Genomic DNA, 20,098 nt, shown 5'->3' on the forward strand with positions numbered 1-20,098 from the left:
TAGGCCAAAGTGACCAAAGACATTTCTCATTCCAGTAACTATCATAATATTCTTGGAACCATCTTTCAAAATTCTTATGATTAATCACATATGTAACCAAATATATATTCATACTTTCTCAAAATTGAGGAAAATAACATTTAAAAATAATAATATTATATATAGAGAATTGAAATGGAAAGCATAACTTACCATTTATCCAAGTAAGTCACTGCCATGTATTTTCAGTTAATAAAAGGCTTATAAATAAACCACTTTGTATAAACAAAGAACAATCAATCATAATTTTATAAATTCACTATAAAGTTGAAGATAGCAAGAATTGGTGATACTTTTGAGTGATTCTGAAAGTTGCATCCCGCATAATTGTAATTAGAATGATACTTGTTTTTTCTAATTAATCTAATTACAGGTAACATAAGCATAGTTTATACTGTTGGGGGTTAGAAAATACCTTTTCTTTTTAAGATTTGTAGTTCTAAAAACTTCTATTGCTCTATCCAAGCATAATAGAAATAGTAAAAAATAATTTATAACTTAAACATGAGCAATAGAGACTTACTCATTCAAACTTTCTTTTAAAACGATTGCATGAATAATATTCTTACCTTTAATCTCTGAGTCTCATGCTAATAACATGTTGTAAAATAATGAAAGTGTACCAAATTAATAAGAGCAAAGAAAGAAATAGAAAATAGTAGTGAGCTTTTCTTTATAGTGAGTGTGTGTTGTATTGTTGTGTGAGACTTAGAGAAATCATACTTCTGTTAGGGTTTTGTCCTGATTTTCTTTCCTTATTTGAAGTTTATTTTTTCCTTAAAGAAAAGTCAAAGTATTACCATAAATGCTTGAACTTTTCCTAAAAGTAAAATATAATTTTCTTCCATATTTAGTTTACTTTTTCCTTAGAGGAAAAGTTTAGAGATCTATAAATTGAAGATCCATATTTTCATAGCAGAACACAATAGTATCCATAATGTAGATGTCTAGAGAGTTTTGTTTATGGGGATATTTATTATCTCAATAATTTTAATATTTTTCTTTAATATTAGTTTTCATATATAATATTTATGTGTCATCTAATTTATCGCCTTATGATTTGCAATTGTAAGCTTCCGCATGATTTCCTAATCACTTTCAAACTCAACAAGTGGTATTAGAGTTAATGGCAATGCGGTTTCAAATCAATTTGAAATAAATTTGATGATAGTGAAGATTTTTGTCCAGTTACATGTGGAGAAGAGATTTAAACTATATTTTCAACATTCCTGCTGCTGCATCTTTGAAAATAAAAATAAAATATTTTAAAATTATTTTTAACAAATATATTTTAAACTTTATTTTTAACCATGTCAAACAATAGTGATAGAGACTATGTGAAGAACGAAAAATTATCATGCATGTGAAGAAGGTGGATCAAGTTTTGGCAAGAAAATCCAGCCAAAAGGGAAGATTTGTTAGGGTTTTGCTCTGATTTTCTTTCCTTATTTGAAGTTTATTTTTTCCTTAAAGAAAAAGTCAAAGTATTGCCAAAAATGCTTGAGCTTTTCCTGAAAGTAAAATATAATTTTCTTCCATATTTAGTTGACTCTTTCCTTAGAAGAAAAGTTTGGAGATCTATAAATTGAAGATCCTTATTCTCATAGCATAACACAATAGTATCCACAATGTAGACGTCTAGAGAGTTTTGTTTATGAGGATATTTATTCTCTAAATAATTTTAATATTTTTCTTTAATATTAGTTTTCATATAATAATATTATGTCTTTTAGTATGGTTTTATGTGCCATCTAATTTATCTTCTTATGATTTGCAATTGTAAGCTTCCGCCCTAATCACTTTCGAACCGAACAACTTCTACAGTAGCAGCAATGGACTCATCTAATTACTAAACAAAGAAGCTAAAAGGAAAGGAAAAAAAAGACTTGACCTTGAAACCTAGCATGTGGAATTTCAGCATAAAATCAGTCAAACTACACGTATCTTTTGTTCAAGTAGTGTCACTTATACTGTATATATACAATTGCTATGTATGTTTTTGTTTCTTAATTGGATATATACCTATTTAGCACATTTTTTCGAGGATGCAGTGTCACATGACACCCTTTTCATCTTACTAAATCCGCCCCTGAACACCAATAGGTGATCTTACATTATTTTATTGAATGAAAATGAAGCACTTGACATTGAAGTTGGCCATTTTGATCCAATGGCCGGAAGAACTTTCTCTATCAAACAAGCTCTTGTGATATCTTTAGTCACAAATAAAATTAATTATATTTTGATAGTTCCTGTTATTCGATTTTTGCTATTCCACTCAATTAGTTCCTTAACTACTAATGGAAAAATTTCTATTTTTTTGAAAATAACTCCACTCCATTAGCATCAAATCTAGGGTGTGCAAAAACCGCCAAACATAAATATTTGTGATAGATTTTTTACTTTTGCAAGAATGATATTGATATGAACGTAATTAAATCTATCTATAAACATGAAATTTGAGTGAAGTGTACCCTGATCAATCATTGAGAGGAAGAAAATGAAATCTCGCTTTTTTGTTTTCTTTGGTTAAGTGCAGCTTTATGACGTTTGTGTGTGGTCTAATTGCATCTTATTTTTTATGTCGAAAAGCAGTTCAATTTGTCATATTTATTGCAAAAGTCAAAGATCGAATATTTATTCGCCGACGTAGTGAAATTTCTTTGAATTGGTTAATATCGACTTGTATGCATTTTCTTCCAACTCTGCCTGCGAGTTTAGTAGAAACATTTAACAAATCACCATTACTAACACATAATCTAGCTTCTCTCTAATTACGTTTAATAGTACTTCTTGATGTGTTGAACAAAAGAATTGCTTACTTCACAGAATCATGTTTTCTTTTTTCATCCTTACTTTCTTTCAAAAGTTACTGTGCAATAGCTTGACGCTCTTTCAAATTCAATTATTTCTTTGTGGCAACTGAATCTTTTGAAATACAACACTCATTTTAATTTATATTTTAAATCACTGCTTCAATACTAAAAAATGTGAAAGGAAGAATTGAAAAATTAAAGAGGAGGTGTCTCTACTTATATGCACTCCATTAGCTAAAAAATTTAAAATTTAGAAAAAAATGACGCTTCAAATTAAAAAATTTGAGCCTTATCCTACAAGATTTTTAACTGATGTATGAAGTTTTCATTTCTTGAAACTATAATTAAAATCAAGAAAAAAGAACTACTTCTACCTGCAATGGCAAAAACTCCATCACTTTGGAGTTTATCTTCTTCATTGAGAGGCTAGGGGGGGGGGGGGGAGGAGAGTAGAGAATACATGCAGGACCGTTTGACCCCAAATATATTTGAGAAAAAACTTGGAAAAACTTGAGAAATGATGTTTGTTCATATAACTTATCACTTCTTGGCGAATATATTTGTCAAATATTCCAAAAATCTCAAATACTTGAAAAATTTAGTATTTGGGATAAGTTCTAATATTTGAGAATTTTAAATTTTTTAAAAATTATCCAAATTTTTATATTTTATAAAAAATACCCATTATTTATTAACTTCAACTAATATTTGTAACTACCTCCTCCGAAAAAATATGAGTTCTAATTTGAGTGATAAAATTGAGAAAAAAGAACAATTTGTGTTTAGTGAGTTATAATTATAAGTGAATTAGTGACAAATTTGAGTATGCGGTTAATGTATTATCTTGCCTATATTGTTAATTTGTTATTGTTAATTGTTATCAATTATATTATAATGTTATTTTTAACGGGACATATTCATTATAAATGGGTTTTAAAAATAATTTTTAGAACTTACAGATATAAATCATACTTTTTGAAATAGTCAAATATTTTTGAGAAAATTAGGGGCCAAAACACATTGTAACACTCCGGAAAATGCTAGGAATGCTAGGTTAATCTAGAGCCTAAGCATGTGAACTAATGTTGAGGTTCAAAGAGGTTAGTGAGTTAATGTCAAGATTCGAGTCGTAAAATAAGTCCCCTAACTTGATACTAAGGTCCTAGAGCCTATACGTCAGGGCAAAGCTCCCACAAGGACCCCCAAGGGCCCTTGATGAGAGCCAAGGGGTTGCTCTAAAAGCTTCCAAAAACAGCATCATTCACGAATGAGGACCACGAGGCGTGGGCTGACTCACTCCCCGTAGATGGGAGTCGTGAATCCAGCCTTAGCCTCATCAAAAGTCCCCAAAAAATTCCACGTTCCAACCCCATTCCACGGACGTGCAGTACGGTCCGTGGACTAGCTCACGCTCTGTGGAAAGGTCTCGTGAGTTGAGACTTAGTCTTCTCACCGAAACCTCGAACAACCCCTCTCTGAACCAAACCACAGACAACCAGGACGGTCCGTGGACCCATCCACGCTCCGTGGTTTGGGGATCGTGGAACGTACCTGAGCAAGCTGTCCTGGTTCGGCCTTAGAGGGGGTGTTTTGGTAAATTACTAATTCATTTGTTTAAAGGTAGGGACGGTTGTATTTAGTTGTTTTAAGTATATTAAAGTATTTTTAAGTATTAAACAAGTCTTTTAACACTTATAACTACAAAAATATCTTCCAAATTCTTTCTACTCTCTCTAAGAAGTTCCTCCTTTGAAGAACAAAGGAGAAGGTCAAGATTAGGGTTCAAGCGTCATGATCTTCACTCAAATTTCGTGGGTTAATATCAAACAAGTTATGGGAACCTTGATTCATGGAATGCTTTCCTCCATGAAGCCCTCTCAACTCAATTTCGAAAAATGGGTGTTGTTTGTTCAAAAACTAGGGTTTTCATTCTAGTCATGGGTTCTTCCTAAAACCATTTTCCTTATATTATTTGATGTACATTATGGATGAGTTGACGTTTTAATGGTGATTTTATAGTAAAACTCCTTATAAACCCATGAATTACCCCATGACCCCAATTTCATGAATTTCAATGAAGGTATTGAAGCAAGATGATTCCTACTATGTATTGTGGTTATGTTATTTTAATTATGAAACCTTGCTTTATTCATGTTGATGATAGTATATCCTAAATGTACGTGTGAGACTTGGTTCATGACCTTGCAAGGGGTAAATTGTGAAGGATTGTTCATGATTGTTGATATTTATTGATGAACTTATGAACTCATTTGAAAAGATGATGTTGATGTTTTTGTGTTGATTGAAGGGCTAGTTCTCATGAAAACACTATGAATAATGAGGTGAAAATTACTCACCCTAAAATGATGATTCTAACGTGAAAGGTAGTTCTCACTTAAATGAATCTATGAGTTATTTAGTGAGTTGTATTGAACGAAGAGTAAAGTATGCCTTCACACATGTAGATACAATTCCATACTAATTATGTATAATTGGGAAATAATGCTTAGTACTGAGTTGATATGGACAATGAGGAAAAGGCCCCTCTGCTACAGCAATAGGTTGGGTTATCTATAGTAAACTCATTAGATGGAAACTCCTCCGCTAATGCAATAGGTTGGGTTTCAAGTAGCAATCTCCCTATCCCATAACTATGTGCCAAACATAGGACTTAGCTAGTGGATCCATTTAGAAGCTAAATATAATTAGTTCTACCTTCGGCAAGTAAGAAAGCCTTCTTTCGGTGTGGGGTTATATGACACCTGATTTCATGTAGCTCACATGGTCTATGTCGGTTATGGCTAATATTCCCTAATAACAATAAGATAATGAATATGATAGGAACTATCCTATGACTTCTTAATGGGTTTACTTATTAAGAGTGGGGGGTATGAGACTTCACTTTTACATTGCACAAGGAGACTTAATAGGATGTTATGGAATGGTTTCCTTATGGTATGATAAGATATAAATAGATGACTTTCCTTAGGTTTAGTTAATGTACTTGTATAATTCCTCATTTATGACTATGGATTATGGCAAGTTTGAAGATTATGGTAATGAATATGTGGCTTCAAGAAATGCTTAGTAAGGTTGGTATTATGGGATGCCAACCATACATTGCACAAGTGTTCTTAGAGGTTTCTTTGGTATTGATATTACTATGTTATGATTGTATTATGACTATAGCTTGTCTTCTATGTTTGCAATGTATATTGGCTGTCCAAACTTGATAAATGCGTATTTCCAAGAAAAATGTCCTATTTAGCATATTTAAATGTTTTTATACATGTTTCCATACTTAGTGCATATTTGTGCTAACCCCTTATTTTCTTCATACTATGAGTGCAGGTCCTAGACATTGATCTATTACTTTCTTCTTCAAAGTAAAGCTTGGGTCGACTATTCCTTAAGTTTTGGTGAGTCCTCCAGTTCGAGGACCAGCTGTGCTATTTCAGTCTTAGTTTAATTAGTACTTTCTTATATTAAGACATTCATTGATGTAAAGGGTTAAGTCCCTAATTTCGTACTCTTATGTTAGATGGTTTTGAGACGCTATAGGATGTTTAGGAATTTTTCCCTTCTTTCATCACTCTCACTATTTGTGCTTGAAATCTAGCCCTATGATCTCCTTTCTAATCCTTTTCTTATGATTATAGGAAATGAATACAAGGAGAGGTAATGCAAGGAGAGGGCAAGAGGAGAATATCAATGAGGGGAATCCTCCCTAAGCTCCTCTAAATCCTCAAGTGCCTGATGAAACGGGAGCTATGACTAATGTGGAGATTGGGACGGCTCTCCAGACCCTGACTCAGGCTTTGATGGATCAAGTCACTAGGGACGCTAGAGTTCAACCGAATCTGAATGCTAGCACAACCGCTTCCAAGATTAGGGATTTCACCAGAATGAATCCCCCTACCTTTTATGGCTCCAAAGTGGATGCTGATCCACAAGGCTTTCTAGATGAAGTGTTGAATGTGGTTGATGCTATGGGAGTGACTAATCGTGAGAAGGCGGAATCGCCTACCAGTTGAAGGACGTAGCTCAGGTTTGGTATGAACAGTGGAAAGGGGAGAGGACTGTGAAAGAGGGTCCGATTGATTGGGAAGCATTCAAGTTGGATTTTCTTGATAGGTTTTTCCCACTAGAATTGAGGGAGAGGAAGATGCAGGAATTCATCAGCCTTCGCCAAGAAGGTATGAGTGTGAAAGAATATCGCCTTAAGTTTATGCAATTGTCTAAGCATGCTCCAACCTTAGTGGTAGACTCGAGGGCTAAGATGAATAAATATGTTATGGAGATATCTGCTTTGGTGGTAAACGAGTGTCGTTCGACAATGCTCATTCCAAGCATGAACATTTCCTGCCTTATGGTTCATGCCGAACAAATTGAGGAAGAAAAACTTAGACAGGCTGGTAGAGAAGTGAAGAGGACAAGAGTAGATGATATCGATTCGTCTAAAGGCAGATTTGAGGTTCAAGGCAAACCAAAGTTTAAGAAAAGGTTTTCTAATCAAGGTACCACTAACATTTCTTATGTCAACAAAGAAAGGGTGCCTACTCCTAATCCACAGGGTGGTAGTGGAGGTGGTTCTTATGTCGAGAGGCCTACTTATGCAAAATCTGGTAAGAAACATGAAGGTAAATGTCTTGTCGGTATGGTTGTGGAAAGGGTAGGCATCAACTGAAAGATTTCCCAACCCGTTCGGCCAAGGGAAGAGAGGGTAATCAATCCCCTCCAAGTGGTTCTAATTCGGATGCTCCGAAGAAGAGTCACTTCTATGCTCTCCAGTCCTGAAATGATCAAGAGGGATCCCCAGATGTTATCATCGGTATGCTACAAGTATTTTCCATTGATATTTATGCATTGTTAGACCCTGGTGCTACTTTATCTTTTGTTACACCTTGGGTAGCTATGAAATTTGATGTACTCCCCGAAACTCTGATGGAACCTTTTTCAGTGTCCACCCCTATTGGTGACTCAGTTGTTGCAAAAAGAGTCTATGGAAATTGTCCTGTTTCTTTACCTCATTGAGTCACTCGGGTTGAGTTGGTAGAGTTAGATATGTTAGACTTTGATGTCATCTTGGGGATGGATTGGTTGCATGCTTGCTTTGCCTCTATTGATTGTAGAACTCGGGCAGTGAAGTTTCAATTTCCCGATGAGCCCGTTTTTGAATGGAAAGGGGGAAATTCAATTCCTAGAGGTCGATTCATTTCGTGTCTGAAGGCTTGTAAAATGATTTCTAAGGGTCTTATCTACCATATTGTAAGGGTTAAGTACGTTGAGTCCGAGACTCCTCCTTTAGAGTCGATCCCCATAGTGAGGGAGTTTACTAAGGTTTTTCCTAATGACTTGCCTGGTATTCCTCCAGAACGGGAAATAACTTCGGCATTGATCTTTTACCAAACAAAAACCCATATCTTTTCTTTACCGGTGGACCCGACTGAATTGAAAGAGTTAAAAGCTCAACTCAAGGATTTGCTAGATAAGGGTTTTATTGGGGTGCACCAGTCTTGTTTGTGAAAAAAAAGGATGGGTCCCTTAGGATGTGCATTGATTATCGCCAGCTGAACAAGGTCACTATAAAGAATAAATACCCGCTCCCTAGGATTGATGATTTATTTGACCAACTCCAAGGGGCGAGTTATTTTTCGAAGATTGATTTACGTTCGAGCTATCGCCAACTTAAGGTGAGAGGTGTTGATATTCCTAAAATAGCCTTCCAAACTAGGTATGGTCACTTTTAATTCTTAGTGATGTCTTTTGGTCTAACTAATGCTCCGGTAGCTTTTATGGATCTTATGAATGGGGTGTTTAGACAATACCTTGATTCATTTGTGATCGTCTTTATTGACGATATTTTGATCTATTCTAAGAGTGAGGGAGATCACATGGAGCATTTGAGGATAGTTTTGCAAGTCCTCAAAGACCATCAATTGTATATAAGTTTAGCAAGTGCGAGTTTTGGCTAGGGTCTATTGCTTTCCTCGGTCATATAGTGTCAAGCCGAGGTATAGAAGTTGATCCTAAGAAGATCGATGCGGTTAAGAATTGGCCTAGACCTCTAAGTCCCACTGATATACAAAGCTTTTTTGGGCTTGGACGGTTATTATAGAAGGTTTGTTGAAGGTTTCTCATCCATTGTTTCTCCGTTAACAACTTTGACTTAAAAGAAATCCAAATTTGAGTGGCTGAGACTTATGAGAAGAGTTTCCAAGAGTTAAAGAATAGACTCACCACCGCTTCGATGTTGACCTTACCGGAGGGTACTGATGGGTTTGTAGTTTATTTTGACGCTTCTCGAGTGGGTTTAGGATGTGTCCTTATGCAACATGGCAAGGTGATTGCCTATGCTTCGAGGCAACTCAAAGTACATGAAAAGAATTACTTGACCCATGATCTGGAATTGGCGGCGGAAGTTTTTGCCTTGAAATTTTGGAGGCACTACTTATATGGGGTCCATGTGGACGTGTTCACTGACCACAAGAGTCTCCAATATGTGTTTAGTCAGAGAGATTTGAATCTCCCACAGAGGAGGTGGTTGGAACTTTTAAAAGATTATGATATAAGTGCCCTTTACCACCCCAGCAAAGCTAATGTAGTTGCCGATGCCTTAAGTCGAATGACTATGGGCAGTGTAACTCATGTAGAAGATGATAAGAAGGAACTAGTTCACGATGTGCCTAGGTTGGCCCGTTTAGGTGTCCAGTTGGTAGATTCTTCGAAGGGTGGATTCATGGTTCACGATAGTTTTGAATCATCTGTTGTGGTTGATGTGAAATCTAAGCAACATCTTGATCCTATTTTGATGGAGTTGAAAGAATCGGTTCTCAACAAGTCCGTTGAGGCTTTCTCCCAAGGGGGAGATGGGGTGCTTAAGTACCAAGGTAGATTGTGTGTCCCGAATGTCGATGGCTTGAGAGACCATATTCTAGAAGAGGCTCATGGTTTGCGATATTCTATTCATCTGGGAGCCACCAAGATGTACCGTAATCTGCGGGAGGTCTATTGGTGAAATGGCATGAAGAAGGATATAGCGGGCTTTGTGGCAAAATGTCCAAATTGTCAGCAAGTCAAAGCCGAACACAAAAAAATCAGGAGGTTTGTTGCAAGATATAGATCTTCCCAATTGGAAGTGGGAGGAGGTGAATATGGACTTCGTTGTAGGGTTGCCTCGTACTCGAAGGCGACATGATTCTATTTGAGTCATTGTTGACAGAATGAAGAAATCAACCCATTTCCTTCCTGTCAAGATTTCCTTCTCGGCAGAAGACTATGCTAAATTATACATCGATGAAATAGTGAAGTTACATGGGGTTCCTTTGTCCATCATATCGGATTGGGGTACTCAGTTTACTTCACATTTTTGGAAAGCATTCCAAAGAGGGAACCAATGTTTAACTTAGTACCGCCTTCCACCCTTAGATGGATGGTCAAGCAGAATGGACCATTCAGACCTTAGAGGATATGTTGAGGGCGTGCGTGATTGATTTCAAGGGAAATTGGGACGATCATCTTCCATTGATTGAATTTGCCTATAACAATAGTTACCACTCAAGCATTGCCATGGTTCCGTTTGAAGCACTTTATGGTAGGAGGTGTAGATCTCCGGTGGGTTGGTTTGAAGTAGGTGAGTTTTCTCTAATTGGTCCCGATCTAGTTTATGATGCCATTGAAAAAGTTTGACTCATTGGAGAGAGGTTGAAGACAGCTCAAAGTCGGCAAAAGTCCTATGCCGACAATAGAAGAAGAGATCTTGAATTCGAGATTGGTGATTGGGTCTACTTAAAAATCTCACTTATGAAGGGTGTGATGAGGTTTGTCAAAAAGGGGAAACTTAGTCCTCGATATGTGGGGCCATACCAAATCTTGACACGTGTGGGAAAGGTTGCATATGAATTAGACTTACCCAGTGAGTTGGCTCCGGTTCACCCAGTGTTCCATGTCTCCATGCTCTAAAAGTGCATTGGTGATCCGGTATCCATCCTTCCCTTAGAGGGTTTAGGAATTGATGAAAATCTTTCCTATGAAGAAGTTCTGGTTGAGATTTTAGACCAACAAGTTAAAAAGTTAAGGAACAAAGAGGTAGTCTCTATTAAAGTCTTATGAAGGAATCACTTAGTTGAGGGTGCTACTTGGGAGGCCGAGTCCGATATGAAGTCCCGCTATCCTCATCTTTTTCCTTCTACTCCTACCCCTACTTGAGGTAATTAGTTCTTGAGTTGGTGTTTTGGAATAATTGTACTATGAGTCTTCTTTATGATTTTCTTATGTGTGCATGTTGAGAATTCATGTTTAACATGTATTGAGTTTTTCATGATTTATGTACTCCTCATGTGGGGATACACTTTAGTATAATGGCTGCATATTTGACTTCGTGAGGTGAACTAATGAACATATGTGCTACACTGTTATGATATTGCTAAATGGTTCTTTATTGATTGATTGTGTTGAGCTTGTTGCATGGAGAAGGTAGTTCCTCCAAAGATGATATGAAATGATTATGTTGTGTGCATGGTGGGTTGTAGAAGTAGTTCCTACCTCTTTGTGATTACATTGATTATGTCTTGAGGTGGAGTGATGTTTCTCATATGTTCTGCGCATTGTTAATGTGGCATGTTGTTGAGTTGCTAGTCTTGAGTCGTTAACCCCCTTAGTGTGTTTTAAAGTGTCATTTGAGGACGAATGTTCCTAAAGGGGAGATAATGTAACACTCCAAAAAATGCTAGGTTAATCTAGAGCCTAAGCATGTGAGCTAATGTTGAGGTTCAAGGAGGTTAGTGAGTTAACATCAAGATTCGAGTCGTAAAATAAGTTCCCTAACTTGATACTAAGGTCCTAGAGCCTATACGTCAGGGCAAGGCTCCCACAAGGACCCCCCAAGGGCCCATGGTGAGAGCCAAGAGGCTTCTCTAAAAGCTGCCAAAAACAACATCATTCACGAAATAAGGACCACGAGGCGTGGGATGACTCACTCCCCGTAGATGGGAGTCGTGAGTCCAGCCTTAGCCTCCTCAAAAGTCCCCCAAAATTCCACGTTCTAGCCCTATTCCATGGACGTGCAGTACGGTCCATGGACCAGCTTACGGTCCGTGGAAAGGTCTCGTGAGTTGAGACTTAGTCTCCTCACCAAGACCTCGAACAACCCCTCTCTGAACCAAACCACGGACTGCCAGGACGGTCTGTGGACCCATCCATGCTCCGTGATGAACTTATGAACTCATTTGAAAAGATGATGTTGATGTTTTTGTGTTGATTGAAGGGCTAGTTCTCATGAAAACACTATGAATAATGAGGTGAAAATTACTCACCCTAAAATGATGATTCTAACGTGAAAGGTAGTTCTCACTTAAATGAATCTATGAGCTATTTAGTGAGTTGTATTGAACGAAGAGTAAAGTATGCCTTCACACATGTAGATACAATAATTCCATACTAATTATGTATAATTGGGAAATAATGCTTAGTACTGAGTGGATATGGACAATAAGGAAAAGGCCCCTCCGCTAATGCAATAGGTTGGGTCATCTATAGTAAACTCATGAGATGGAAACTCCTCCGCTAATGCAATAGGTTGGATTTCTAGTAGCAATCTCCCTATCCCATAACTATGTGCCAAACATAGGGCTTAGCTAGTGGATCCACTTAGAAGCTAAATATAATTAGTTCTACATTTGGCAAGTAAGAACGCCTTCTTTCGGTGTGGGGTTATATGACACCGGATTCCATGTTGCTCACATGGTCTATGTCGGTTTTGGCTAATATTCCCTAATAACAATAAGATACTGAATATGATAGGAAATATCCTATGACTTGTTAATGGGTTTACTTGGTAAGAGTGGGGGTATGGGACTTCACTTTTACATTGCACAAGGACACTTAATAGGATGTTTTGGAATGGTTTCCTTATGGTATGATAAGATATGAATAGATGACTTTCCTTATGTTTAGTTCATGTACTTGTATAATTCCTCATTTATGACTATGGATTATGGCAAGCTTGAAGATTATGGTAATGAATATGTGGCTTTAAGAAATGCTTAGTAAGGTTAGTATTATGGGATGCCAACCATACATTGCACAAGTGTTCTTAGAGGTTACTAAGGTATTGATATTACTATGTTATGAGTGTATTGTGACTATAGCTATCTTCTATCTTTGCAATGTATATTGGTTGTCCAAACTTGATAATTGCATATTTCCAAGAAAAAGGCCCTATTTAGCATATTTAAATATTTCTATGCTTGTTTCCATACTTAGTACATATTTGTGCTAACCCCTTCTTTTCTTCATACTATGAGTGTAGGTCCCGGATGTTGATCTATTACTTCCTTCTTCAAAGTAAAGCTTGGGTCGACTATTCCCTAAGTTTTGGTGAGTCCTCCTGTTCGAGGACCAGCTATTCTATTTCAGTCTTAGTTTTATTAGTACTTTCTTATATTAAGAATTTCATTGATGTAAAGGGTTAAGTCCCTAATTTCGTACTCTTATGTTAGATGGTTTTGAATGAGACAAGTCTAGTATTTCCACAATTCTTTGTTTATGAAATTTGCAGTTTGACTTCTATTTAGAAAAGTTTTAATTTTTCCGCATTATTTCGTATTGCATTATGTGTATGAGTATGCTAAGGGCTTGTATGCGACCCCTTCGAGGTCAACTACGCCATATTACGTCTAGGGGGTAACCCCGGGTCGTGACACACACGGTGAATCTTCACCAAAAACTTCACCCAAATATAATTTGCCAAGAATATTTGAAAACTTGGCGCCACACACTAGCTTAATATTTGGAAATTTTTGAAGATTAAAAAATTACCCAATTTTTTTAAATTTAATAAAAAACATCATCATTTATTAATTCCAACTAATATAGTTCAACCAAATTACTCCATTAATAACTAATAATTATTCCTCTCTGCTATCTATACAGATTGTGACAAAAAAGAATAAATTTATTTTTAATGAGTTATAATTCATCATGAACATTGACAAGTTTGAGTATGCGATTAATGTATTGCTTTTGCCAATATTGTTATTTTGTTGTTGTTGATTGTTATCAATTATGTTATAGGACTATTTTTAACGGATCATGTTCATCATAAAATGACGATACAAACTTAACAGAACATGTTCATTATAGTTATGTTATTTTTTGCGAGTCAAATATCTCTCCTAAAATTTATGGCCAAACACATGGTAAAACTTCTCAAAAATTATAATTATGTTACATTAATGATTGATTTGACAACAACTTATCAAGTGAGAGAAAAATCATAAACTTGTCAATTCCATATTAGAAGTAATTTGATTTTTTTATTTAACAATTTAGACTTATTAATAAGGATATTTTTGGAATATTTTTACAAGTTTTTCATTTTTTTTTTAACTTCGTGGCAAGTCAAAATAATACATATAAATTAGAACAAAGAGAGTAATTCACAACAAGTTTAGAATTGTTTTCCAAAACTTATCTCTAAAACTACTTTTTAATAGAAGCAAAAGAGTTGTTTTGCAATTGAGAATATGCTAATAAGAAGCAAAACAAAACCAAAAGCACAAAAATATGTACACCTACCATTTAAATATATTTACCAATATATCCCTTGTTAGTTGATTAATTTATCTCATAAATTTTGTTTAGTTTCATTTCAAAATTTTAATTTTGATGTTCACATAATAAAATTATTTATTTTATATTTATATATTATTATTTTATATATTATTATTTTATATTTTAATTTGTGGAACATTTTTTAATTTATTTGGCCCGGTGTTTTTAATTATATTCAAATCATTATGATAATATATCAACTTTTAATATTTTCATTGATTTATCTATATATAATATTGATTAAAAATTTACAGTATATACTTTTTATAATAGATATTTAAAATAATTTATCTCTGTAAAATAATTTTAATATTGAAAATAAATTGGTAACTATTTTTTTTTTTAATTTGACTCTAAAAAATATTTTTTTAGAAAAAATTAGGCAAACAAATTCTATTTATAAAAAAAAATTCAAATGAATCAACTAAAGACAAATTGTTAATTTGTTTTCTTTTTTAAATATATATATTTTAATAAAAGTACTAAATAATACTCCCTTTGTCCCTAATTACTTGTCCATTTTGACAAATCAAGAAAGGACAATTTTTTTTTACCTATTATACTCTCAATTAATTACCTTTAATAAATGTAGAACTTTTGAAAATCTTAAGTTTTTAATGCATCTACTTCATAATTAATAGGGGTAAAATAATAAACTCACTATGTCAATAATTGTTTTCTTAATAAGTGTGTCAATTCAAAAGTAGATAAGTAATAAAGGACAAAGGGAGTAGTTAGCAGCTTGGCAAAAAAAAAAAAATACTCTTATCAAATGAATATCATGGAAAAATCCTTTTGGCCATAAGAATTTGACCAGAATGGTAAAAGAATATGTTCACACTATAAACTAATTTATTTTTGGGCATATTTGCCCTTTAACTTAAATATTGAATATATTCTTCAATTATGTTTCCAATACATTGAAAATGATTAATGAGATTAATTATTGATGATTTCATAATTAAACATGAGAAAGAAACCACAAAGTTAACCAAAGAAAACATAAGTCTCACCCGCTCTTCTTACTTGAAATTTTCAAGATCTAAAAAAAAATAAAAAAATATGGCAGTAGTAGTAAAAAAAAAAAACTATAATATTTTCAATTTCTAAATTTCCTCCTTTCTACTTATTCTTTTTTTGTTTATTTATTTTTCATTTCTTATTTCTTAATGATAATTTTTTTAAAAAAAAGTACAAAAGAGGAGCAAAGTGTAGGCCATCTATTTTAGTTTATAATTTTTAATCGTGAAAAGATAAATTATATCGAAATTTAAATATTAAAAATTTATATTTGTAATACTCAAAATTAAAAATCTGAAATTCACCAAGTTGGCAAAACAATTTCTCTTATTTATTTAAAGGAATTGTTGTTACACATGGATTTTCTAGAAAAAAGTTAAATGATAAAAATATATTTTATCCGGTTATACTTAGAATGTATGTGAGCAAAATACGAAGAAAATTGAAATTACCATCATGCCCATTATGTGATTGCTTTCATATCCTCGAACGTATATGAATCACATCATACACAAATAAAGACTCATTAAAATTAATATTTATTTATTTATTTTAGTACTAGAGACGTATACAAATATTTTTTGAAAAAAAATGTTGATGGTTCTTCATTGAAAAATTATAATAACTAGGAAATGATATATAAAGTTCTTTATGATTTCAAAATAAACTTCTATATAAAAAAATTAAAAGAAAAACATCTTCACAGTTTTCTGATGATAATGACAATACAAATTTGTTAAACATGAACTAGATCAAAGTTTCATCACATATATAATTTTCTTTATTATTATTATTTGTCGTTTTATAAAAAAAATGTTTGTTATTAAATGATATGTTAAAATATCAAGTATACTTAGTTGTAGTCACAATATTTTTTTTATGCTCTCAAATTAATATTTTTTTTAAAAACTGATTAATTTTTTTTTAAAATTAAGTAATTTTATTGTATTTATTATATGAATAAATTTAAATTACCTATTTAAATAATTATTTAAACTCAATTTTAAATAATTTTTAAAATATAATGTAAATAGTTCAATAATAACAGTCAAAATTCAAAATACTTTAGAATCAGTAGATATCGACACAATAAAGAAATACTAAAAATCATATGGTTCATAAGTGTCTATCCTATTTCACAACAACCCAAGATAGTTACACATTAATGTTGTAGTTTTGATATTTGTTAATTATTATGTTTTTAAAAATTAAACTACATATTTTAATATTATATTTTTAAAAATTAAATTACGTATTTAAAACTACATATTTAAAAACTAAACTACATATTTAAAAAATTAAACTACATATTTAATTATTATGTTTTAAAAAATTAAATTACGTAGTTCTATAATGTGTTGATTTTTATCAATTCAAAAGTATTTTGAGTTTTGATTATCGTTATTGAAATATTTTTCAAATTATATTTAAAAACATATTTTTATATATATTATTAACATGTATTTTAATTGTCTCCTTCGGTAGAAAATTCTATATTAAATAAAAATAATTTTAAAAAAATGAATATCCTAATGAGAAAATCCTTTTCGCCAGAATTGTAAAAGGATATGTTCACACTATAAAATAGTTTATTTTTGGACATTTTTGGCCATAATTAATGTGTTATTCATGGTATAGTTATAAATGTCTTATCATCAATTATTTTTTAGAAACATCTAATTTCCAAAATAACATTATTTTTCTCTTGAAAAACATCTAGTATATATATAGACTAATCTATTTATTTGATTATATTTAAAGAAAAATTCAACTATTTTTTTTTTTGAATCTATGCTTAATTACTATATTTTACTAAATTTGTATTACAAAATAATTAAGTATAATCTTAAGTAGACAAGTTAGTCATTTGTAGTTATTATTAATGAGAAATTTAATTGTCTTCTTCAATAAAGAGATTTATTTTAAGTGAAAAAATAATTTTTCAAAGGTATGCATTGGTACCTTATGAACATTTTTTAAGGTACAATTCAAAAATATTTTTTGAACTAAAGCGTACAATTTTTTTATTAACTGACAATATTTTCTTAAAAAATAAATCGAATGAACTATACACATACACAAAAAAATACACAAAAATATTTTATTTTTATTAACTGAATTTTTTTCCAGATAATGATAAACAAATAAATCCACAAATAAGATGTTTAAGACTGAAATTAATCATTTAAACAAAAAGGTTTTTAAAAAAATCACATATGAGAAGTATCAAATATATTACTGAACTTTGTGAGAAGTATCACATTAAAGGATGTTTTTAAAATTACCTTGAATGTAATTAACTTATTTATAGAATTATGTCATATTTTCACTATAAAATATATATAAAAAATTACTTTCTTATTTTTTAATACATAAAATTCATCTAACTATTAAATTTATCACACGAAACTTATCTCTATATTTAACACATAAAAGTACAAACTTTATTTTAAAAAAAAGATTTTTTATTATCTATAAAGAATAATCTTTAAAGTTTATCATAAAAAAATATTTTATTCATTTTTTTAAAGATGATTATGAAATATAATATTCAAATCAGTATATTAGTGAAGAAAAAAAAAATCAAATCATATTATTTTTTAATATTGATGATAGTGTATTAAATATAATATAATGAAATTAAAATAAAGAAAACAAATGTAATACTATCCCCAACAAATTTTGTGTTATGATATTAACGAATATTTTTTTGTGTGTGTTTGATTTTAGAATTGGATGATTTGTATATAATAGAAATAAATAAATGTTAACTTATTTTCAAGTTCAAGACTAGAAAATCATTGTTAAACTGTATCCAAAAATATCTTATGAAATTAAAATTTGTATAATTTAATTTTAAATGTAATGGAAAAGAAAAGAGAAAGGATGACAAAAAAGATGAAGAAAAATGAACAAAGAAAGAGTGAATTAGGAAGAATTACAAGAAGACCAAGTTAGATTGTAATGAGTCCCACATTATAAAGTCCATTGAATAATTTCCTTCACACAACTAATAATAATTGTAACTCATTAAACATAATAATTATTGTTCACACGTATTTTTAGAAATTTAAAAAATAATAATAATAAATATTTGACTTTACTTTGAAAGGGAAAAAAGTTAAATTAATCTTTTTTATAATTCTGGCCGTTTAGCACTTCTCTATCATAATTTCAAAGATGAAGATGGTTTGACTCATTTTTGTCGAGTCTTTTAGGCCTATAATTAAGTCTTTTCTTTCTCCATTTCACCCACTCTAACTCGAAACCCAGAAGTAAAAGTAGTAAAGTAAGAATTGTTTTATTTACATTTTCCAACAAATATCCATTCCCTTGTACTCCGGGAAATTGAAAGTTGAAACACCAATATTACAAGCAATCTTCTAAAGCAGCTGCAGCAAGTCTTGAAACCAACTTTGATTTGATCATGGAAGAGTAATATCCTATCCTACCTCCCTTTTCTGATTCATTCATTTCTTCATCTTCAAGCTTTATTCTTCAATTTTTTTTTGCAGATCTGAGACATACCCAAAAGAATACTTGTCCCCACAACCAAGAAGAGTCACCTCAATGTCATCATCTGTTTCAACAACGAGTGTCCATGTAACTGCCTTGGACGGGCTAGTGAATGTGAACTCACTTTTCACCATTGCAGTCTTTGTGGGTCTCTCTTTAACAACACCTGGACAGAAAAGTCTGGAGGATCGCACAGCCTGCGATGCTGGGATTGATGTAGTTAAGAAGTTGTTGGTTTTTGAGGTGGTGTCATTCAGCTTCTTTCTCTTCTCCTCACTTGTTGCACAGGGCCTCAAATTGGCAATTAATTTGTTGAATAGCAAAGATGTTGATGAGGCTTTTAGGGCTCACATCAATTTGAAGGTGCTCAGGCTTGGAATGATGGCCTCTGCTATTGGATCGGTAATGGGGTGTTTATTCTTGATGCTTTCAATTGTCAATGTCATTCAGATTCGCCTCGGGGTCTTATCTTGTGGAAGTAAATCTGCTATTCATGCTGTCTCCACCTTGCTCGTTCTGGTCACCTCTGCTCTTGTCGTTTATATTTCTACTGCTATATATGCATTTCTGCACTAAAGTGAAAGAGTATCAATTTTGGTATGTTATTTTTTGGATTTTGTTCAATGTATAACAACTATTGGGCCTGAAACTCCCAACATATGTGATCTTTGAAACTTTTAATTATAGAGATGATTTAGGTCATTACTGTTTGAATTTATTAGTTCAAATGAATTCCATTATGCCAGTGGTTAAAGGTAGTTCAAGTGAATTTCATTACCAACAAGGATTGTGATGGAGTGATAAGTAATCCTTCATCTTTAATCTGAAGTCTTGGGTTCGAGTTTTCCTGGATACGAAGTCGTCTTTGTTAGGGAGTGCTTTCCTGTCTCTATCAAACGGAATGGAGGGCAGTCTTATTGTGACCATAGTTAGTAGTTTCTTTCAGGTGTCCCTATCAAACGGGATGGAGGGTAGTGTTATTGTGACCATAGTTTCTGTTGTCACATGGGATGGAGGGTGGTCTTATTTGGTAAACCAAAGTTTCTTTTTGGGGTTTGTTAAATGGGATGAGAGTGGTCTTGTAGTAAACATTC

The 20,098-nt window shown here is 32.7% G+C and overlaps 1 protein-coding gene across 1 annotated transcript; it reads left to right on the forward strand.

Moving 5' to 3' along the window:
- Positions 1-18,772: 18,772 nt before the first annotated feature.
- On the forward strand, positions 18,773-19,725 carry LOC125871031 (uncharacterized). Its single transcript, XM_049551617.1, has 2 exons — positions 18,773-18,923; positions 19,004-19,725. Exons 1-2 carry the CDS (start codon positions 18,916-18,918, stop codon positions 19,578-19,580), a joined length of 585 nt encoding a protein of 194 aa, XP_049407574.1. The 5' UTR covers positions 18,773-18,915; the 3' UTR covers positions 19,581-19,725.
- The last annotated feature ends 373 nt before the right edge of the window (positions 19,726-20,098 follow it).

This window comes from Solanum stenotomum, chromosome 7 (genome assembly GCF_019186545.1).
Source record: "Solanum stenotomum isolate F172 chromosome 7, ASM1918654v1, whole genome shotgun sequence".
NCBI classification, from domain to species: domain Eukaryota; kingdom Viridiplantae; phylum Streptophyta; class Magnoliopsida; order Solanales; family Solanaceae; genus Solanum; species Solanum stenotomum.